This window comes from Echinops telfairi, unplaced genomic scaffold, assembly GCF_000313985.2.
Source record: "Echinops telfairi isolate 266 unplaced genomic scaffold, ASM31398v2 ScPeMD7_7475;HRSCAF=8513, whole genome shotgun sequence".
NCBI classification, from domain to species: Eukaryota; Metazoa; Chordata; class Mammalia; order Afrosoricida; family Tenrecidae; genus Echinops; species Echinops telfairi.
In genome coordinates this window covers 14,158,656-14,182,836 of record NW_022111379.1, presented here as the reverse complement: position 1 = coordinate 14,182,836, position 24,181 = coordinate 14,158,656, and the positions used below count along the sequence as shown (strand labels likewise).

Sequence of the window (24,181 nt, the reverse complement as noted above, 5' to 3'; positions counted from 1 at the left end):
CGTCAGTGGGTAGCGAGGATGGAGACGCTAACTATCCAGACAAACGAAGGTTGCCAGGCATTTCGAGGACCCGGGGGCTGTTGTAAATGGGATGTTTTCTTGGTTTCTCTTTCAGAGCAGAGGAACCCAACTGGTTTTTGTGTTGATCTTGTCGAGGGCAACACTGGTTCCAGCGGTTTTCTTGTGGGATCTGTAGTCTGCTCTGTGTAGGATCATAGCTTCCTTCTCTCTGATTTGGGTCCCTTCTATTTCACTTCTTCGTCTTATTCCTTTGGCTGAGACTTGGAGTGTCTTGTGGAATAAGAGCAATGATGATGGACATCTTTCGTTCCCCCTCTCAAAGAGGTTACTGATCTTCCTTTTTCAGCGCCTCTCATATACTTTGAACATTAAAAAGCCAAACTCACTGCTGCCAAGTCAACTCTGAGTCCTAGCAGCCCTACAAGACAGAGTGGCGCTGCCCTTGTGGGTTTCCGAGACTGGAAATCTGTATGGTAGTAGAAAACCTGGTCTTTGTCCCAGACAGTGGTTGCTGGTTTTGAACTGCTAACTTTGTGGTTGGCAGCCGCGTGCATAAACAACTACACTTGCAGGTCTCTAGTCTTAGACTTTAACCCAGGCCAAACTCATACCATCCAGTCAGTGCTGACTCCCAGTGACTCCCCAGGTGGGTTTCTGAGACTGTAACTCTTTATGGGAGTAGAAAGCCCAGTCTTTCTCCCTAGGAGCTGCTGGTGGTTTTGAACTGCCAACCATGCGGATCACAGCCCTACCCGTTGCCACTACACCACCAGGGTTCCATGTGTCATATATGGAAAAATGATGACATAAACAGTCACATACACGGCTATGTTCATCGCTGCTTTAGTCGCATTTGGAAATAACCCAAGGATCTATCCATCAACAGATGAAGAGATAAACAAATTCTGGTGCATGCATCCAACCTTAAAGAATCACAGTGAGGCTGGGGAACAAACATGGATGGGCCTGGGGGGAGGGCATGATGCTAAGTGAAATAAGTCAAGAAGATAACGATCATACAAATAGTGTACGATCCCAAATATAGAGAGATCAGTGTTCGCTGATGGTTACCAGGAAAAGGGTGGTGGTGCAGAAAGTGCATTTTATACAGTCAAAACAAGTCATGTTTGGCAATAAAAGTGGCATTGAATGGGATGTCATGGGCACAGCACAGCCAAAGTCCGAAGGGGTGGCTGATCACATAGGCATGGATCTGGGCACATTAGTATACAGCTGGATAGTTGGTCCGAATCTGCTGCCACTGAATTGTTTCTGACTCTTAGGGACCCCGTACAGGGTTTCCGAGGCTGTGCAACTTTACGGGAAGAGATAGCCTCACGTTTCTTTGCAGGAATGCCTGGTGGGCTTGAAAGTCTGACCTTGTAGTTAGCAGTCCCACACTTACCCTATGGCACCTGTAGGAGCTATGTGTAAATATAAATATGAAGGTACAGGCACATATCCTCAGGGAAGACCCAAATGTGGATGCTCATCAGAAATCCTCAAACACTTTGTGTGATTGGTTTTCTAGGTTTGAAGGTACAGGACACTCGTCTCGAGACAGCTCCATTGACATGACAGTTCATGTTGTGCATCACAGTGAAATAAGTAGTGTCTGGGGTTTAAAAGCCTATGAAGGGCCACCTGAGACACAGCTAGGGGTCCCAACTTGCTAAGAGCAAAAAATAAGAAGGTAACACAAAACACAGAAAATAAGTAAGTTTATAAGAAGAAACACAACCTCATCTACTCTGAAAATGAGAGGAAATAGATGGTGCCCAGCTACCACCACTCACCATTGTGACAGTGACCAAACAAGACTCAAATTCTTATTTTTAAAAAGCGAAACCATCAGGAACAGTAGAGAATAGAGGGTCGTATCCCCTGTCCCCCACTCCCGAGACTATCGCCATGAGACAGTATGTAAATCTAGAACTAAACCTATCCACTGAAAAAGTGGCTTTTTAGTGAAAAAGTGGAGTAGCGCACAAAATAGAAATATTACCCCTAAGTTTGGTGTCCTACCTAAAAAACAACTGTATGTGACCAAAAGGTCAATACTTAGATTAAGACCAAGATGAGAAGAAGGACCGGGACAGGGAAACGAGTACTGGGCAGGGAACTAACAGAGCACAGCTCAGAGCATGCTGACTCTCTGTAATCAACAGGACTAACGCCACTCAGCACGTGCGTGGAAGCGGTCCAACAGGAACCTAACTCGTGTAACCTTTCACCCAAATCTCAATTAAAATCTGTTTTTTAAGGCATATGAGAGTCTGATCAATAGGACTTGGGGGTGTGGAGGTGCATGTAAAAGTCTGATGCGTGGAGAGTTTCCAGGTTTCTGGCTTGAATTCCTTTCTCTGACATTAGTTTAGAATCTTTGGGATAGATTGTTGTTGTTACGTGTCCTTGCGTGGGTCTGACTCCCAGTGACCTGATGTGCAGCAGAAGGCAACACTGCCCAGTCCTGTGCCGTCCTCACAGTTGTCGGAATTGAGCCGTCGTTTGCAGACACAACCACTGGATCACTCCATCTCGCGGGGGGGTCTTCCTCCTTCCCCTCTGCTTTCTTCTCTACCAGGCGCTGAGACTGGGTTCTCCTCGTGACTGCGCCCAGTGCCGGGTCAGCAGGTGGAAGCATTTCCATCGTCGTCTGTCCATTCTTGGGCGTTTTGCACCATTTTTCAGGACAACCTGGACTTGTTGAAATGGTCAGAAGTCGGCCGGTTCTTTTTTGTATAGCGACCCTATATTCCTTCCATCGTGTTTTGTTTGCGTTTACTTTTTATTGTGAATTAAGGTGAGCGTTTCCAGAGCCGACCATGAGTTTTACATGTAAGCATCCTTACGCATTTCGTTCCAACTCATCCATTGCAATGGTCTCAATAGACGCCCCTCTCCCGCTTCCTCCTTGTGTTTCTTATTTCCCTTCCTCCTCTCCTAGCCCTCTAAACTTTGTCTTTGGGTGAATATTGCCTTTTTGACCTTAAATGTTTGATTCTTGTAGCACAGGGTGGGTACACTTCCAGACTGGAAGCTGATCTTTTTTGGGGGGGACAGTCGCCCCAGGATCCAGCCGACCATTCTGCCTGTTTCTTATGATTTTTCATGTTTCACATCTTCTCCCACTTTTCCCAGGATTTTCTAATGTGACCCTTACAGAACATTGATGGTGGGACTGGGCACCATCAAGTTCCTTTCTCCTGAGTGTGGAAACGGATGCATGCATGATCCATGAGTCCGTCTCACCGTTTGTCCCTGACTTGTGATTTTTATCCAGATGGGTAGAGACCCCTAGTTACACCTTAGATGACTGTTCGTGAGCTTTTGAAACTGGTTGCTACTCACCAAAGTAGGGTGTCGACCATTGTCTTTGTGATCTGTATTATGCTCCTGATACCCCGGGCCCAGCAAGTCATCCCCTCAAAGTGTTTGTCTGATTATGTCTAAGACATTTCCATAATGTTATTCCACCACATTAAGGATATCTTTGCAGCAAAAGCACACATACAGATGTCCTCCGTCAAGCTTATAGACATTCATGACTGTGTTCCCACGCTCCATGTCACACCTGTGCAGCCAGCACGTCTATCAGAGTTTCTCCTCAGCGCGCACCACTGTTGCAGGATCGGGTCAGAACAGTATTGGCACTTGTTCCCTTAACCCCTTGCAAGTCTCCCAGTGCCTTCCCCTGTCGCCATCAGTATTGTAAAATGCCTTCTCCTGCACCCAAGTTAATATTTACCCACCTCTCACCCAGTGTGGTGTAGTAGGTTATGTATTGGGCTGCTAACTACAAAAATCAGCAAGCAGTTTGAAATTGCCAACCACTTTGTGGGAAAAGACGAGGCTCTCTACTCCCCTCAACCCAAAATGGCCATTTTGGTGTCTTGTAAAAAGCGTTTTGCAGTTTTGTTCTGGTTTTGTACGGGTCTTCTGTGTCTCTGGTGATAGTTATTCCTAAGTTTGGGGTGGCTATTCCAAAGAGTACCCTTTCCATGGTCCCTGTTCAGGGCCCTTTTTGTTCGCCTAAAGGATCCAACCGACTTCCGTGTGTTGGCCTTAAGCCCTTCCACTTTGCTGAATCTTTCAATGAGTTCCCGCCCTTTTTTTTTTTTGGCTGAGTTTTTGGCATTTTTCCATGTATAAGATTATATTACCTGCAAATACATAAAGCGTCTTTTTCTTTGCAAGTTTGGATACCTTTCTCTTACCTGCTTTACAGATCTGGCTTAAATGTTGAGCACAGTATTGAGCAGGGTGATAATAAAAGGCATCCTTGTGTGATTCCTTTTCTCAAATGAAATTCCTTCAGTTACTCTCCAGTAATGTTAACTGCTGGCTGGAGAGACATATATATCCATAATAAAGATATGGATCCTTTATTATGTCAAGGGGAAATCCCTTTCATTCATATTGTGTTGAATGTTTTTATCTGGAATTCGTGTTGGATTTTGTCAAATGCCCTTTTTTAATATCAGTTGATATGATCATGTGGTTTCCCCCCCTTTGTTTTACGTATGTGATTGATCACATTTTTTCCTAATATTGAACCATCCTTGCATACTTGGTGTGAGTTCTACTTGACCATGAAGGGGTTTTGTTTTTTTCTGTTTGTTTTTCACATATTGTTAGATCCTATTGACTAAGATTTTGGTGAGAATTTTTTCATCTATGTGCATGAAGGATATTGGTATAACTCTGTTTTATAGTGATATCTTTGCCTAGTTTTTAATCAGGGTTATACTTGTTTTATAAAATTAATTTGGGAGTTTTCCTTCCTACTGAAATCGCTTATAGAATTGGTGTCAACACTTCTCTGAGTTTTGATAGAATTCACCAGTGAAGCCATCTAGGCCCAGACTTTTATGATTTCGGTTATGAGGTTTGGTTTTGTTAATTTATTTTTATTTATTTATTTTTTATTCCTCAATTACAAGTATTTTAATGACTTCACTATTTTTTTTGTTAGGGGTCTGTTTAGGCTTCTCCTGTGGGCATGTTAATTTAGGTAGAGAGTGTGTTTCAACCTGCCCGTTTCTTCGCGGTTTACACGTTAGCTGGAACACAGGTGTTCGTTTTATTCTACTCTTGTCCGTTTCATCTTAATTGTTTCTGTTCGACGTCTCCCATTTTCATTTCTTGTTCTTGTTTAACAAACCAACTGTCTGTCAGTTTGTTGTTCCTTTTTAAAGATTCAACATCTTGTCTTGATCATTTTTTCTGTTTTCTGTTTCATTTATTCCCATTCTTATCATTAGTATTTCTTTTCTTCTAGTGGCTGGGCGCTAATTTTGTTGCTCTTTTTCTAATGGCTACAGGTGTTAGATGGGGGTCTTAATTTTGGGCTCTTTTTGATGTGTTTATTGCTATAAATTGTCCTTTGAGCACTACTTTTAATATGTCATGTTTTCATACTAATTGGTCTGGGTCCAGAGATTTTTTTAAAAACCTCTACTTCCTATTTTTCTTCTATTAACCAGAAGTTTTAAGCCGTGTAGTATTCAGTTTCCAAGTATTTTTTTCCTTAATCTTCCTAAAGTTATTTTCCAATTTCTAAAATTTCCAATTTAATTTTCAGTCGTGTGAATATACTTTCCTTCCATCTTCCTGCGAGGCTTCTTGCATCATTATGTATTTTCTCATGTTGTTGTTGTGAGATGCCATCGAGTCCATTCCAAACCGTCGTGAGCCAGTGTCCAGCAGAACAAAGCACTGCCCAGCCTTGCACCGGCCTCACAATAGTGCTTATAGGCACCTTTACTACTGCAGCCCGAGTCTTGATTGTCTCCTCCCCGCCATCCCACCCGCCAGTTCTTTCAGCTTGAGAAATTCTGAGCATGTTCTTGTCATTTGGTTTTCTAACTCCTGATCGTTGCACATTTCTTTATAATACTTTGCCTTCTCAAGCTGCCCCTTGAAAATTTTGGCTCAACTCTTTTACTTTCCTATTTAGAATGTATATGCATTGAAATTTGTTGCCTGTATAGACATTAGCTGGCTTCTAAACTTGTCCTCCACTTCCATGTCTCCTGTTTCCTCCCTCTTTCACTAGACTTAAGAAATCCTAAGGAACTAGATTAAAACCCAAACCAAAGCCACTACCATTGAATCGATACCGACTCATAGGGACCCTCTAGGACTGCCCCTGTGGGTTTCTGAGACTGTAACTCTTTACAGGAGTAGAAAGCCCCATCTTTCTCCCACAGAGTAGAGCAATGGGTTGTTTTGAACTGCTGATCTTATGGTTACCAGCCCAATGCATAACCATTATGCCACCAGGGATCCAAAGATTGTAAATAATAAAATCCAATGTCAGCGCTTAAATTCTGATCGCTTGTTTTTCAGAAGACTATGGATGACAGTGAAAACCCAAAACCCTTTCGCAAGCTCCCTGGTTAAACCTGCGATGAATCCCCTCTGGCAATAGTCCGGGGCGTCAATAGCCTTGCTATCAGATAGCATTGTAAAGTCAATAATGGCAGATTTAGTTAAGTCACAGTGTAACACTTTATCCTTTGTTCTCCTTTACGACCCATTTTAAAGTTGTTTCCAGTTCTAATATTTTCTGCTTCCTTTTCGATTGAGGTGTTCCTCTGGTTCATTTTATTGTTATTGTTGTTGTCTTATTAGTGTTTTGGATAATTTTCTGTGTATAAAATCCAGTTTAGGTAAATCTAAAGCAACAGTAACTGGATTAATAATTAGCTAGGGGCATGGCAGGGGAGGAAAGGTGGGAATGAGGAGCTAACAACAGTAAGTACGAGAAAGAAGAAAACGTTTGAAATTGGTGATGACTGAACAGCTCGTCTTAATATGGTTAAACCACTAAATTGTATGTTAGGTGAAGTAGACGCCAATAAAACGTAAAAAATAAAGGAAGAATTGTTTCTTAGAATGTGATATTCAAACTTGAAGGATTACAAGTTCAGACGAATGAAGTGTATCGTGTCCCTGGGTCCCTCTGGAAAACAGCTTCCCTCAGTACCCTTTCCTTTTCTGTCTTCTCAGGGAGGTCCATCTCGTTAGCCCTTCCAGGCCTCTTTCTCTCCCCCAAAGAGGGGTGGAGAGGGGACGTGCTGTGACGGTGACCCAAAGTAATAAGAGCTAAGAGTTATAAACTTCAACGAAGCATCTCCATTAAGCCTCATATTATTTTGCAGTACATTTTCTGAATATGTTTGGGTACTGCCCCCGCTCCAGCTCATAAGAGGTAGGGCGGTGTAGTGAATGATAGGGAATTCCTGGGTGGAGTAGAATCCTGGCCCCGAAGCTATTGTTTCGTAATAAATTGGTTGACTGTACAGTGCTGGTTATAGCATTTCAGGAAATGAGGGAAGAGATCCGTGGGGGCTGGTGGCCTACAAAAGCGTGAAAGCTAGGTATTGAACCGAAAGACAAAGGCCATAAAAGTAGGTGCAGGTGAGTAGGGGGCTGAGCAAAGTCACCAGAAGAACAAGAGAAATGGACCACAGATGGAAGATTGAGTATCTTGGGCCTATAAATGACCGTGTGAATGAGGAAACCATTAAGAAAGGAAAGAATTAAACCTTCCTGAACAATCATAAAGGATTGCTTCTGAAAGACTGAAGAAAGTTTAAAGCCAGATCTGTAACAGAAAGACGAGAATAAAGGCCCAGACAGTGCCATTGCTGTTCTTGTTTATGACGTCAGCTGCAGGGAGCCAGGGATCAGGTTCTCCAAGGAAAGATGAAGGCGAGGAAGACAAGGGGATGCTGAGGACCCTGCCAGGTTGGCCACAGCTTTGGGGCGCCGCCCCCCCCACTCCCCCGCGTACACCGTGTGTCATTCCTGGGAGGCTCTGCCCCGTTTCTGCTCCCTCATGATGTCTGTCCCCGTTGCACCAAACCAGAAGGATCTTCCCCATCTGGAGCCTCAGCCACACCGTGTCACCCGTGACTTGTCATTTTCTTGTGTTCGCCACTTCCATTTCCTTTTGTCCTCTGTTGTCCACAGTGGCACCTAGTCCAAGCTGACGAGCCAGCGCCTGTGCTCAGGGCCATAGTGAGCCCCCTGGTCCCCCGAGTGGGCCCAGGTGTGGGCCCTTCTCCTGGTTCGGTGCACTCTCTTGCTCCTCCACCCCCTGCCTGCCTCTGCGTCATCTTGATTGAAACGTTGCTTTTGGCATTTATAAGTCACTCAAATCAGCACTCGGCTGGCTTCCCCTAAAGCACTCTTGATGCATCCAGCCTCATTCCTGAGAACCATGAGCCTTGGGGACGGCTGGACCCAGACCTCTGGTCTCTCCGACAGCACCTTCTAAGGGCCTAGGCCCAAGCTAGTAGCTCCAGAAGTTACCCTCCTCCCACCCCCGTCAAGGGCATTTCTGAGCCTTCCCTCTCAGCACTCTCTTCCCTCTGATGTTTGGCCACCTCTCTGGGCTGTTCTTACAATACTAAGGAAAGAAGGAAGGAAGGAATTGAGGGAGGTGGGAGAAAAGGAGGGAGGGAGGTGGGAGAGGAAAAGAAATGCTACGCTCTTCTACCAGGAAGCACCTTGTACATGGCGTTTTAGGTCATTTCCGTCTCCTTTCGGTCTCCACAGGGCTGCAGGATACGCTTGCTCTCTGGAGGTGTGTCTTCGCCCTCCTCCAGAGTGAGGAGCAGGTCGTCAGAGATGCCGCTGCGGAGGTCGTGATGGCTGCCCTGTCGCAAGGAAATGCTGCCCAGTCAACAGGTAGCTAGCTCATGGGGATCCTTTGCCTTGCCTTCTTGCCCAGGACAAGGGTTGGCGAGCCTTTGCTGTGTGTGGCCGGACCGTGAACGCGTCAGGCTTTGTTGGCCCTTTGGACCCTGTCAATGCTGCCGTTTCAGTATGAAAGAGACTGTCCTGGTTTCCCAGTGCTGCTGAACAGAAATGCCACAAAGGGGTGGCTTTCGCCGACACGGCGGTTTGCTCACACTTCGTGCACTTCCTTGGAGTTTCTGGGCTTGTCGACGCATCTGCCTCTGTTGTGGCCACGTAGCCTGTCTTCCCCATATGTGAATACGGTGCTGTTTACATAGCTCCGAAGAGGTTGGGTGTAAGATCCACCCTAACCTGGTCTGATCTCTACAAATGGAATGATTCAATTCGGTTAGATTTACATTACAGAAAATGATCACATTCCATTACATCTGTAGATCTAAGGGTTAGCATTCCAACATGTATTTTAGGAGGGCACCATTACCATTTAATCCATAGCCGCTAGGTACCACATGGACAGGGCTGTTTCAGTCAAACTTTACTTACAAAAACAGGGAACTGGCCAGCTTGAGTCTGCTAGTGCTCGTTTGCTGACTGCTGCTTTAGGACACCACAGAGAAAAATTATTTTCAGAGGCAGAAATCTAAGAACTAGTATGATGATAGGACCCCGGAATTGCAGGTCCATTGTTTCAGACTCACCTAAATGTCTACACTTGGCCAAAGCACCTGGTCTATGTTCAGTTTCTCTTCTGTTTGCCTGGCTCCTCGATGGTGGGGACGTTGACCGCGAATCACAGGCGGAGCTGATAGTCCTGCAGCCTGAGTTGCCTGTCTGCAGCCACAGGTGCTGCGGAAGCCAAGGAGAATGCTGGCCGTAGGTGGAAACTGTGTTACTGGCTAGAGTGACATGTCAGGTCACACCCGTGGACAAGTGGCCTTCAGGGAGAGTGGGTGCCTTGGCTGGGTGTCAGGGGACATCTCTGGTCAACCCTCTCAAAGAGAAGCCAGAACAACATGTTGAAGCAAGTCATCCGAATCTGGACAGCGGAACGGGAGGGAGCATTCTTGCTGCTGTTCCGCAGAATGAAACAGTGTCCCGTCCTGCGCCACCCTCCCCATCATTGTCATGCGCACACGATTACAGCCACCACGTCCATCATCTTGTTGAGGGGCTTCCTCTTTGTCACTCACCCCACTTGACCCAGCAGAACGCCTCCTCCAGGGTCTGAAGCCTTCTGACGACATGTCCAAAGTACATGCGATGAAGTCTTGCCTTCTCGATTCTAAGGAACTTTCTGGCTGTACTTCTTCCAACAAGACTGACTTGTTCTTTTGGCAGTCCACGGGACTTTCAGTATTCTTCACCAACACCAGAGTTCAAATGTATTGATTACGCAGTGTCCAACTTTCACCTGCATCTGAGGTGATTGGAAATACCATGGCTTAAGCCAGGTACACCTCAGTCTTCACAGCCACATCCTTGCTGTTCAGCACATTGAAGAGGTCTTACACAACAGGGACAGGGACCCTGAGGGTGTGGCGTTGGGCTGCTAACTGTAAGTTCGAAACCACCAGCTGCTCCGTGGGAGAAAGACAGGGCTTTCTACTCTTGTAGAGTTAGCAGTGTCGGATTCACAGGGCCGGTTCAACCCAGTCCTGTATGGTTGTTTTGAGTCAGCATCCCCTCGATGGCAGTGGGTTTGGTTTGGTTTATGCAGCAGGGAAGGGACTAATCACCCAATTTGTGACTGAATCAGGGCCCAAGCTCTGCAACCCCTCTTCTTTGTGACTTGGGCAGCTTACCGTGCTGATCCACAGTGCTGTGGTCCCTGGAAGCCTCACTTGAGATGTGTGAGCATCCCTATGTCCGAGTCTTCAGTCAGAACGGTCATGTGCATGTCTCAGCCGCGAAGGCAGAGGTCGTGTTTGAATAATGGCTCTGTGACACTCCTCCGGGGCAGCTTGACTCTCGGTTGGCTTTGCCTCTCAGCGGAAAAGCAGCCTGGTGCTGCAGTGACATTCTGCGCTCCTTCCTGTTTCCCACCGCCGGTCTTCCTGAGAAGGAAAGGCCAGGCCCCCATGAGTGAGTGCTCAGGAAATATCTGATGGAATATAATACGACTTAGTAGGTTTTCATAGGACTCTCTTCGCCAAAGATGGAAAAGATCACTTCATAAAGCAATTGACAGGTAGAGTTGTTCCCTCTGAATCTTTCATCTGTAACCTTTTATTTCTGTCACAACGCGTTTGTGTTGGCTTGTAGTAAGAATATCCACATGCTGCCCTGTTCTCCCTCCTCCTCTTACCCTTCCCCCCCCCCAAAAAAAAATCACCTTCTTCCACCTGGAAAAGACTAGCTTGATCTTTCTCAAGGAATGGGAAATCAACTCAATTCAGTAATTATCTCTAAGTGCCTGCGATCCACATGGCGTCAGTTCAAAGCCACCAGCAGCTTCCTGTAAACTCCGTAAGCAGTTAGAGTCTTGGGACCGCACAGGGGCTGCTGTCAGCTGGTCCTAACTGGGTGGCAGGGAGCGAGAAGTCGCCTGCTGCGTAGAAAGTCTCACGTGTGAGAGCCGCTGAAAGGGACCAGTCATCTCAAAGCTACTCGCTGTAGCATTTTTCTCTTTTTAAAAATGTGTATTTGTGATGTGAGAAGGACACAGATTTTAGAGCCGCTGAATCCAGCACGTTACCATGAGCCAGTCTGCCGTGGGAGGGAGTGAAGCCCCACAGGAGCTTATTGAACAATTGGCACAAGGTTAGGCTTCCTAAATGTGCCGACCACACCGTGGTTTTGTAAGGTGCCTTCATTATCTACTGCTGCCATATCAGAAATACCACAAGGTTTACCCAACTAGTTTATTTGCTCACCGGTTAGGAGGGTGGAAGTCCAAAGTTAGGTTGTTGGGCCTAGGTCCTAGGGGCAGGGTCTGGAGAAAGGCCTTTGTCTCTTCAGCTTCCTGGGTCCTCAGAAATCTCCAAGAGTGTTGACATCTTCTCACCCATTCTCTGCTCACTGGATGGCTGGTTAAACCTCTTTTATATCTGAAAAGAGGTTGATTTACAATGCACCCTACACTAATCCTGCCCTATTAGAATAACAAAGACACCCATTCCCTGCGGGATTATAACCGCTGGCATGGAAGTTAGGATTTACAACACCTATTTGGGAGGATACAGTTCAATCCATGAGGTAAAGGAATATCTTTGTTCTTAAAAGACAGAACTGAAATCTGAAGGGATAAAGAGACATTTGCGGGGGGGCGGGGGGGGGGGGACACCAAACAAAAGTAGGTGTGCATTTAAGTATTAAACATAGAGAGGGGAGGGGAGGGGAGCGTGTAAAGCACTGTCCTGTGGTATGTTTCTATGATGTTTGAAATGATTTCAAAATAAGTTAAAACATCCCATTTCACAACTAGACCATTAACTACTCAGTGCCCAGAGAGCTCCTCTTCTGCCTTACCTGAAAAGCATCTGTCCCCTACCCTTTCTTACGTGGATTCCTGCATCCCCCAAAATAAAATTCAAGTCAGACTTTCTAAACTCGAAGGTGGCAGCAAGGTCATGTCCCCATTGTGGCATGGTTCAGGCCTATGGGCAACCCTGCCACACAGCCCACACCGCTCGGTTCTCCCCACCCTTTGACCTGGAAGCAGTAGTGAGGACAGCCTCACGCGGCGCTTTCCCTTTCATCCGAGCTGATGCTCAGAACCTGGTGGCCCTACCATCCCTTAAGGAGAGCAAGCAGATAGTGCAGCTTGTCTGTCACAGCCCCTCAGCACGTGAGTTGTGTCAAATATGGAGCATTTTGTGGGATACACAGCGAAAGGGTTCCTCGTTGGTATTCCAAGTTAATTATTGCTATTGAATCTTGACTGCTTTAGAAGTACCTGCTGATCCTTCCCTGAGCCATGCCTTCCCCCCACAACAGTGGTTTAATCAAGGCCACCATAAAATGTTATTATTCAACTATATGCATATTTGATCTCTTCTTTGAGAAGTCGGAATTATAATGAAAAAATTTAAACTTAAATCTCACATTTCCTTCTAAAACACACACACTCCCTGTCAGAGATCTCGCACTATCAAGGGCTGGATACAGAGAGCAGTTGCCTTGCCTGTGTACCTGCTTGTGGCCAGGCTGTTGGGGGGGCCTTGGGAAGTGTAAGACCCAGCCCAACTGTAAGGGTCTGCAGGGAAAGTGAGGGTGACCTCACCCACAAGGAGGCTGAAACCTGGCACGGGGGTGTTAGAGGGGGTGTTAGAGCTGGTTGGGGAGCAGTGAGTGGACTTGTATGGCCAGAGCACAGGCTGGGGTCCGACAGAGGAGAGAGATGGTACCTGAGGACAGGAGTGGGAGGACCCCTAGGCAGATGGGATCACCCACACTTGGGGCGATCCCCCATACTTGCGACGGCCGTGAAGGAAAAGCCAAGGCACACAGAGCCTTCTGACGGGCTGGAGGCCAAGGTGGGCTCTGAACAGCTGCAGCAGGGGCCTCTCAGGCAGCAGCCAGCATCTTGTGAGACCCACTGGGCCTGAGATGGGAGGGAGAGGGCTCCTCCCCGGCTCTCTGCAGCAGTGACGGGAGGCGGGAGAAGAACAACACCTAGGCGTGGAGTATTGGGGATCAACTCAACAGTGTGAGGGTCCGTGCTTGTGAGAGGGAGGGAGAGCCTGAAAGGATCAAGGTTTCAAGCCTTTGGGGGGGATCCAGGGAAGACCTTAACTGTGCTTCTGGCACTAAAGTACAAGTAGGCCTGCAGCCTTCCAGGAAGGGACGCGACCAGGAACCAGGAGAGGCCACGGGTCATTGTGATCTGGGACAAAGTATGTGTGTCTTAGGCGTTGGAGAGATTGACAATGGAGAGGGTGAAAGAGGACCTGGACCACAGTGGGAACAGACTGAACTGTCCAGCCTCTGCCCTGCCCTGGGCAAAGCACACAGAGTGCTTCTGGGAAGCCCCAGCACTCCCTCACCGCGTCCCAGTGGTCACCAGCTAGAGCCCACAGAAGAAAAGGCAAGTGTGTATTAACCCCCATCCATGCCGACTTCAGTGCCCGAGGGCGATGCCTTCCACACAACTGGCTTGAAGTATCTACCTGTGGTATGATTTGAGGAGGCCTGGAGAAAATAACCCGCGGCTTAGCTAGCCCGTTGTGAGGATGGGTTCCTGGTTCACCTTTTTGCCTGCTGGAATTTCCCATCCTCCAGCACCTGCCCCCCATCCCCCTACAGACCTCCTGGACACATGACGCTCACAGTCTATTTGCCTTGGGAAGGTGGATCCCCCTGTGCACTGGCAGCAGGACACCCCCCACTCCCCCCACCACCAGGGTCATGCAAGAGGAACCTCAGCTGTGGTACTTCTAGACCAAGCTCCAGGTTCGGCTCCACTTCCCTCCTTTCTGCACCCTGACTTCAGGACTCAGGATGCTCTGTGAGAGCAGAGGACATGGGGCTGTCACCCTCCCTCTGCTTCGCCCCCTCCACCACAGCCCCTCACTCTACCTGCTTTACGTGCAGAGTGGAGGTTTCCTGTTGCTGTCATTGAACAGCGGTTTGGTTCAATGAAGAGGTGGGGAGCAGGGAGGACTGGGGCCTGGGCAATATTTAAATTGAAATCACTAAAATTGTGTGGTTCTTGAGTCAGGAAGAGTTTGGCACAGGAGGGAGGAACCTGTATAGGTGAGTTTTCTATAAAAACTTTCTTACCTTCAAAAAAGCAATTCTAAAAGACAATTAAGAAGAAGCAACCTGGGACTCTTCTTTCAGGAATATGGGTCCAAAGACTTCCCTCCCACTTACCCTTCCCCTTTCCACAAAACATCAGAGACAATTTCTACTTCTCTGGTCAGAATACAAATTTAAAGGGTAACACATCAAATTCAAATCTTTGTAATTTCTGGGATCTCTTTCTCTAAACCCCTAGAGCATTTGATTATTGAATCATCCCAAATAGTCCTTGATTTTCACACTTTTGTTTCCCTTTCTTGTGCTTTGTTCTAGACCAGTGCTTCTCAACCTTCCTAATTATTGCAGTTCCTTTCTTACAGTTACTCATGTGGTGGTGACCCCCCCAACCATCAAATTATTTTCGTTGCTACTTCATCACTGTCATTTTGCTACTGTTATGAATCGGGTGACCCCTGTGAAAGGGTTGCTCAACACCCCTCACCCAATGGGGTCGTGACCCACAGGTTGAGAACCGCTGGTCTAGAGGTCAGCGACTGTCCTTATTTAGTAAACAATAGGTACTCTGTGTGATCATGGTTAGATTTTTCGTGTGTGTGTGTGTGTGTGTGTGTGTGTGTGTGTGTGTGTGTTGGTTAGATCTTTCATTGGGGCTTCAGAACCATTTGAACTGGCTCTGTTACGGCCAAAGCCAGGACATGGCCGCCGGCCTGAGTTTGTGACGTAGTGTGTGCTGGAGCAGCCATTGGAACAGGGGCGTTACAAGTCAGAGCCCTCGTAAGGACAAGCTAAAAAGAGACGAATGTGGAAGATTAGACGATAGGCAGGGCCTCGAAGAGCAGCAGTCACCGCCATCTTTGAGCCGACAACCGTGGTCGATCACCCTGGCCATCATGAGATTTGGAGGCTGTGCACCGCACATGCTGCCCTCGTTTTCTAAGGAGGTTCTGTTTCTAGAAGGGTGCTGACCCCAAATATTTCCCACCCTGGATGTCATTCCAGTATGCCCACCCTTTAAAAATTGATGTCGGTTCAGGCTTCAATTTGTCAACTGTGATTGAACCAGCAGGCATCGGCTCAAAGCCCTGCTTTCACCATAGCAGGCCACCTACCAGTAATTGCCCCAGTCTTGAATTTTCTAAAGAAGTTAAAAAGTGACTCAGGCTTCCCTTTGAAACAGGAAAAGCAAAGCCACTCTCTGTACCGTTGCGTCTGTTCAAGCTTGTGGCACCCCCATGGGTTACGGCGTGAACTGCTCAATCGTTTTCTTGACTGGAAACTCTATGAAACCAGACTTTTCCTTTGAGACATTACTGGTTGGGTTTGAACCACCAGCCTTGCGGCTCATAATTGAGATCAAACCATTTGTACTTGTAGGACCTTCATTGGAGCAAGACAAACTTCCAAAATATACTAATTGACCTTCCATGCCAGAAGTCGCTCACGGGACAATGATTTTAATGGAAACGGATTCATACAAAGTAGTGTTTTCCAACTCTAATCTTTAAAAGCAGCTCACTGACCAGGTCTTCCTGGGTAAGAGTCTGGTAGCCTGCAGACTGCAAGGCTAAGGTGCCAGTCTGGAGCAGTGGCCCTGGGTTAAACTTGAACTTACCTAACATGAGGAGCCAGCCTCCTGTGTTTCAGGAACATAATGTGGTAGACTGGGTTGTTGCCAGGGCCGGGGAGAGCCGTGCAGGGGCTGCCATCTTGGAGGTAGAGGCCATTGTTTCTAACTCTGCAGACCATGAGAACTGATTGCCGAGCCCTTCATATGCCACCCTGCTTGTCCAAAGAGATTACCATGTATGCTCGAGTATAAGCCCACCCGAATATCAGCCGAGGCACCTAATTGTACCACAAAAACTGCATTGAAAATGTACTGAAAAACTCGACTTATACACGAGTATATACGGTAACTTTCTAGCAGGGTGCCGACTCCTAATATTTCCATTCCCGTTGTTACCGTATACCTTCCGAGAATGGAATAATGATGAAGGTTAACATAGAAGTGGAAGACCAGAAACTGAGAAAGATGTCCAAATTCGAGACTCTAGAGATCAGATAATGAATGTAAAATGTGGACAAGTGGCGTTGTGGGATGAAGAGTCGAACTAGTCAGGTAGCCCAACACAAGGGGAAGAAGAAAGGCCCCAGGGCCTGTGCAGTTTCCTCAACAATCTGTTCTTCTACCCACTCCTCACCCACCCACCCACCCACATCCACAATATACATGCCGAGCCCACGAGCCAGGATGAAAGCAGGAACACATTGCTCGTGCTCCAAACCTTACGTAAACAGGGAGGGAGTGCCTGCAAAGCGAGAGAGGAGGAGGCCTGGGTCACTGTGACATTGCACTGAGGCCCCTCCGAGAGACAGCCCAGTCAGCAAAGCCCCAAGCTTGTGGGGCTTAGCAGCAGCGCTTCAGATCAGTTCAAACAGGTTTTGTTATCGCGAATGAAGTGAAATTGGAACAGATGTGAATTTTTTTTTTTATTTGGTTGAAGCAGAATGACAAGTGGACTGGGGGAAATTATAGGTCAAGGCCCTGGTGTGTGAGACTTGGAAGAGGCATCACCAGCCCTTTCAGGATCCTGCTGCAGAAAATTGGATTATTCCTAGCCCTAATCTAAGAACAATTACGTAGTGATTATGATGGGGCGCTACTCAATACTTGCCCTCATGAAGAGATCACGGGGTGCTTCATGAGATCACCTCATGAGATCACCTCATGAAGAGATCACGGAGTGCTTCATGAGATCACCTCATGAGATCACCTCATGAAGAGATCACTGGGTACTTTAGCAAAGTGTGATGAAGAAATCACATGGTATCCGTGTCTCAGAAAGACGAACGTGTGGGGTTTTTAAGGGTTCTCTTAAAACAAGCAGGCATCTGAGTGAGGGATCAGTTAAGTCCACACAGAAACAATACACCAGCTTGTGTGAGCCAGGGAATGTAAATAATAAAATCCAAGATTGGAGGAGGGAACGGTGTTGAAGCTTAAATTCTGAGCACCTGGTTTGCAGAAGGCTGTGGGTGACAGTGAAATCCCAAAATCCATTTGCAGGGTCCCCACATGGCATAAACCTCCCGTGAATCCCCTCTGATGATTGATCAGGGGTTGAATAGCCTTGCCACCAGGAAGAGGTCATTGGAAAGTGGACTAATGCAGGTTAAAGTGGACTAATTTTAGGTTAAAATTTAACACATCATTTTAAATGTGTTCTAATTTTTATTGCTGTCTGTTACCTTTTCACTTGAGGGTTCCCTGTTTTATTTTGTTATTGTTGTTGGGTTTTTGGGTTTTTTTAATATGTTTTTCTTCGTATGAAAAAAACGATAGATAAATCTATAGAAACAGTAACTGGTTTAATAGCGTCTTGGGGTTATGGCAAGAGAGGTTGGGGGGGAAATGGGGAGCCAATAATGAGTACAAGAAAGAAGCAAATGCTCTCATGTTGATTGTGGTGATGATTGCACACGTCTTTTTAATATGTTTAAATTAGTGAATTGTATATGTGACTTATTTGTCAATGAAACTATTGTAACGTTTTTAAAAGGCTTAATGCCAGGTCTTTAGAGAGCAGCACACATTCCAACCAAGGAGTCAGCCTCCAGCCTTCGGTGGGGGACAAAGTGCCCATCAAGGGATTTGCCTGTCCTCCAGCGGGCACCCTGCCCTTGGTTTTGTCCTCGCAGAGCATTTACTCATAATTTTTCCCATTCCTGTTACCATCCCAAATCACCTACCTTTTACAGATTCAAGTCTGTTCAGCTTCGTTCCCTACGTACGTCATGACTGAATGGGGAAGCCCCAGTTCAAAGCCCTGCTTCACACTGAGCCACAGATGGTTCTACCCAGACTCAAGCCAGCTGGAAGGCCCGTGCTTTTTCAGCCCTGTCAGTTCACAGGTCAGGCCCTGGAAGGGCTTTCCAAGCATTGCTTTCTCCCTCTATCCATGTCCCGGTAGTTTCTAACCTTCTCCACTATACCCTTTCCACCACGGCCACCACATAGTCGCTATGTAGAACTGTATAAAACAGTCTATATAACAGCCACATAGACTGTTTTCGAGGACCTCTGAGCTTCCTAAGAGTGATACACAGAGTATTATTGGAGAATAACCAAAAAAATTAAGAAGCACTTGAGTAGAATATATTTTCATACCTGTCCTCAGTTCTTACCTAAATTCATCATGGGTAGGACAAGTTAAACTGATTTGCCTGTATTGGGATGTGTGTGGGTATGCGTGTGCGTGTGTGCGTGTGCGTGCGTGTGTGCACGCGTGCACGCATGGGCCTATTTTTACATCCTAAATTAGTTTCTCGCTTCTGGACTGAGATGATGATCCACAGATTTATTTATTTATTTATTGGTTACTGTTCAACTATCAGGCACAGTGGTCAGGTCAAGCATGCTGCCTATTCATTCATTCCACAAATATTGACAGAGTGTCTGTCCACCAGGCTTCTTTGATGTGCTAGTCCAAGCCACCATCATTTCTCACGTAGACTTCTGCAAAAACACTCCCACCTGGGCTGTATGTAGTTACTCTTGCCAACTTGCCATCCATCATCCCGGTGGTAATCGGGGCTCTTCATCAAGAGGGGATCAGATGATTCTCCTCTACTCCGAACCATCCCTTGGCACCCCATCTTCCTCAGAGTAAAATCCAAAGTCCTAAAGCAGCCCACAGAACGCTACCCACCTCACCCCGCCATTTTCAGCTCCTGTCACTGCCTCTCCCTCTCATCCCTACGCCAGCCACTCTCTCTTTAAACTGTTCCACCTTCCCACGCTTGCTCGGGCCTCAGAGCTGGGTGTGCACGTGTGTCTTTCCAGTCTCAGCGTCAGCGTCCTCGCCTCAGAGGGCCTGCGTCACCATCCTGCCCACAACCCTCCAGTCGTTTGCTCTCACCCTGTTTTAATGCTCTGCATATGCCTCTCACTGTCTTAGCATTTGCCTGTCTGTTTACTTGTTTACTTATTGTACGTCTCCTGCCTTCTGTGCCATGAGGGTAAGGCTTGGGTTTACTTTGATCATTACTATATTTATTTCCAGAACCTGGAATGTGATACAGTCTCCACAAAATCACTGTTGGATGATTGAATGGAGGAATGTATCACTCCCGGTGAGCGAGCCTTATGTCAGGGATAGAATTCCCACCCTCTGCGTAGGACAGCCAGGTCTGATTCCTGGCCAATGGAACTAATGTATGGCCAGTGGAGATGTGCATGTGGCTGTGAGGCGGGACAGGTTTCAGTGGAGCTAGGGAAGACTACAAAGAAAGGCTTGGCGATCTGCTTCAGAAAAGCCATCAGTGAACACGGTATGAATCGCAATAATCTGCATCATAAGGCTGCTGCCAGCACCAGGCAGTGTTTTGTTTGACTGTGCCCAGGGCTTCCGTAAGTTGGAACCTAACATCAGTCACACACAGTGGTTCAATTAAACACAAAAACAGAGTGTAGTGTTTTTAGAATCACTTTAAGGAGGCATGAAACTGAGGAGCCCTGCTGGTCCTATGGTTAAGCTCTAGCCTGCGAACCAAAAGGTCAGCAGTTCAAATCCCCCAGCTACTGAAATGGGAAGAAAGCTATAGCAGACTGCTTCCATAACAATTCGTTGTGATTTTGTTAGATGTCATTGAGTGGGTTCCAACTCACACTCACCCTGTGTATCGCATACCTTCCTGACAGCGGTTTGAACTTACTATCATAGGCACGCTGTCACGTCATCTCACCGATGGCCTTGCTCTTTCTGACTCACCCACCTGCCTTAGTAAGCATGATGTCCTTCTGCAGGAACTGATCTCTCCTGATGACATGTCCAAAGTATGTGAGACTAAGCCTCCCCGTCCTTGCTTCTAAGGAGCATTTTGGCTTTACTTCTTCAAAGCCAATTGCATTCATACTCCGGCAGTTCAATATTCTTGGCCAACACCGTCATTCAAGTGCACCAATTCCTCAGCCTTCCCGATTCATCGCCCAGCTTTCCCAAAGATGACACCCCTAGAAACCCCGTGGGGCAGCGCTCCATCACCTGTAGTGTTACTGTTAGTGGAAATCAACTCAATGGCGTTGGGTTTAGTGTTTGGAGCCCTTTGGATTCTGTGTATTTGTGAACTTACCCTGTGGTTGATTAATCCCTGTCTGCAGCCACCTTTGGCCCCACCACTTCCCAGAAGCATTGCACCAACCTTGTTGTTAGGGGCCGAGCGTGCTTTACTGCACAACACCACTAGGGCTCCTACCGTCATTCAAGGAGGAAGTGATTGAGAATGTACTCCTACCAGACCTGTGGTAGGCCCGAGACGAACCCTGCCTCTCTCTCACCATTCCATCCTGTTTCAGGTCATCCTCAGATCAGTGCTTGGGTCAGCGCTTCATCTGTAGGAGTCCATGGACCTAGCACACTGCTGGCTAATGTGAAGACAGGCTGAGTCGTTATGAGGCCCTAGGAGGGGACTGGGGCCAGGGCAGAATCAATCGATCTGGAATGCCTAAAAAGTGGGCAGCATCTCTAAGAGTGGGGCTGCCTGGGGGCCCTGTTCCCCAGCCTCCTCACCATAGAGAGTAGGGCATGTGGGGGTAAAGGGAGGCGCCTGCTAAACTTCATTCCATCGTCACCAGGTGTTGGGCTGCTAACCACAAGACCAACAGTTCAAACCCACCAGAAGCTTGCAGGGAGAAATATGAGACTTTCTGTTTCAGTAAAGATTTACAGTTTAAGGATACTACATAGGATCATTATGCATCAAAATCTACTCAATAAAAAAAAACAACTCTACCCAATGCAGTGAGTTGGCTTTTTGTGAGCTACGTTACTGTTTTCTCCATTTCAGATATGGATAAACTGAGGTTCAGAGAGCTGAAGTACTGTAATGGGCCCCGGGGCTCATGGAGAAGGAGCGTGAGGGCCAGAAGTGGAGCTTAGCTTCCTGTGGTGCCAATGGCCTTGCATATTTAATGCCTGAAAGAGTCTGGGTTTGGAACCTAAGAATTAAGAAATCATAACCCAAGAACACAAATCGGGAACCCAGTGGCTCCGATAGAATTTGTCCTGGGGAAGCACAGCAAGGGATAGTGGGAAGTCCTGCAGCAAGGCTGGTTCTGACCCGAATCCCCAGTGTCTTTCGTGCAGGAAGGGAATCCCACGAATTCATCCCTACCCCCAGTCTCACATTTTTAGTTAAAAAATGGGGACCTTGGTCACAGAGCCACTGGGACACAAGAACACTTCTGTCTATAACTGTCCCCCACCCCATCCCACCCCACCCCCAGGGCCTTGATGTACAGAAAAGAAGTGGCAGAGATGCACAAGTCCCCTGAGCTGGAGAGAACCCATTGTGGTGGGAGAGGGTGGCGTGGTCACGGGCAGGGGGGACAGAATGCGGCCGTGAAGTGTTGCTTGGAGGGCTCCAGCCACCAAGGTAGGGGAGGACAGGCAGCTCCGAAAAGTGGAAAAACCGCACCCTGAAGGCGGCCCTGAGAGTCCATGGCCTTGACCTCTCCGGACCGCTCCTCAAGGGCTCTGCTAGGTGTCCATCAGTGATGCAGAAGTGTTGCGGGAGGGCACAGGAGCTGGGAAGTGCACATCAGGGTTGCAGGTATCTCTCTGGCATGAGCGAGTGGAAGGCGAAGGAGGTGTGCAGTACTCTTCTTTCTCTTTTGTCATTGATGCAAAACAAAGTTGCCTGATTACAGCAGGAACCATGCTCCTGCCCACCCACCCTCTTCCCCCATCAGCTGCAGCTGCCTCAGTGGGGCTCCAGTTACCGCAGACCACAGTTTATGCTCCATTCGTTGGCTGCTCCCTGCAAGCCTGGGCCCCCTGACGTCCACCTGCATCTCAGCAAGTGCGTCACTGGCAGCCAGCTGTTAGCATGGGCAAAAGCAGATGCAAACTAATGCTGCCGTCTTCAATCTGGGAGCAGGTTGCAGGTGCCAATGGGTACCCCGGCTGTCCTGGTTGCTCGGGCGATGGGATTGTTTCCATGGTCTCCCAGTGACTAAGCCCCAGAGAGACAACAGGCACCTCTCTAGGAAATGAGGGTCATTTTTGCATCGTTTTGCCTCCACTGTTCCTGCTCCTGGAAGCCAAGCTCCTGGGCTCAAGGTGACTGACCCCTCCCTCCATGTGACGATAAACCCACAGTCTGTGGCTTGGGCCATCTGGTGCTGACGTGGCTGCCAGGGTTTTGTCTTTCCTGCTCGTCCGTGTCTGGCAGTCTCCGTTCCCCTGCTGGCGTGGCCTCTGGCTTCCCCTTCTGACCTTCACTTTGCTCAGCTGGGCCACATCAGGGTACAAGGTCCCTCTTTTCACCATTGGGAAAGCCTTCCTCTTTGAACGTAAATCCAGTTCTGTGTGTCAGGGGTGACTAAGAAGTCCTGCTGGCTAGCAGCCCTCTCCACCCCTAGCCTCAGAGTGACTCTCAGCAAACGCTCCTTTTGCGTCCACTGTCCATCTTTCGCCAGAGGCTGACTGATTCACTTTTCCCACCTGGGTTCATCAGTCTACACACGTGTCGGAGGACTGCTGTCCCTCCAATCGCAACAACCAGATGACTGTCAAACCCTGACTGTCACCATATGTACCTACTGCCCAGGAAGTTCTGCAAGGCAGACTTCTGGCGAGATGGTGAACTAGGCAGACGAGCTACACAGACAGGACAACAGAGACCTGATGAAACAGATGCAAATGATAATCCTGGCACCCTGAGCTACAGAAGAAAGGATAGAGAAGTAGACTGATCAGCAACTAGGTGAAGAAGCTCAACTACAGAGAGGAGACAGGTGGGTGAATTAATAGCTAGTCTGACACAGCCTGGCACACTGGTGGCTGGTGACAAAAAAGGTGGGGTCCTCCCTTATTCTCCAAATCCTCCTGGTGACCAAGAGTGTGGCCATCCCCTCCTGTCACCCACTCAGATACTGATGAACTACCTCAGGTCAGAGCCTTGTGGATCGGGTGCTGGGTACATCACCCCTACATCTGGAGGCATGTAAATTCCCCCTCATGAGACCTGCAGAACACTCGGTGCTGGGTCCCTGGCCACCCTTGGGCAGGCAGGGACTCCTTCAGTAGGCAGCCGCCTTCCCCTAACCTGCCTTCTGGCCTGGAAGAATTCCTTCCCTGATCAAGCACTCAGGCCTCAGTCATCAGCTGAGCCCCTCAGAATCACTTCCGGATCAGGTGCCCTGACCTCAAATAACATATAAACCAGGAGAAACTTCATTTGGGACCAGGTGTCCTGCCCCCAGGATCCCTGGTGGTGTGGTGGGCTGTGTGTTGTGCTGCTAACCACAAAGGCCAACAGTTCAAAACCACCAGCTTCTTGGGAGACGACTAAGGCTCTCTACTCTCATAAAGATTTCGGTCTCTGCCATCAAGTCAGTTCTGACTCATAGCAACCCTGTAGGACAGGGTAGAACTGCCACTGTGGGTTTCTGAGACTAACTCTTTACAGGAATAGAGAGCCTCCTCCTTCTCCCCAGGTGCAGCTGGTGGTTTCGAACTGCTGACCTTGCAGTTAGCAGCCTAAAGTATAACCCACTACACACAGTACTGTATTGGAAAATTGTACTGCTGAGTCAGAACGGACTTGATGGCAGGGAATATGTTTTGTTTTGCATGTCTGCCCCACCCCCACCCCACTCCCACCATAAACTCCTTGGCAGAAAGTTCTGACTCACACGGGGTGCCCTGCCCACCCCCACCCTTCTGGGTTTTGCCTTTGTTGC

At 47.8% G+C, this 24,181-nt stretch overlaps 1 protein-coding gene across 2 annotated transcripts in view; it reads left to right on the top strand.

Annotated features, from left to right (window-relative positions):
* Positions 1-24,181, top strand: part of THADA (THADA armadillo repeat containing) — a 391,488-nt gene that overhangs the window by 333,767 nt on the left and 33,540 nt on the right. For both annotated transcript variants that reach the window (XM_045285791.1, XM_045285792.1), the window contains one exon: positions 8,590-8,721. In XM_045285791.1, coding sequence (XP_045141726.1) covers positions 8,590-8,721 — 132 coding nt within the window. The remainder of the gene's footprint in view (positions 1-8,589; positions 8,722-24,181) is intronic.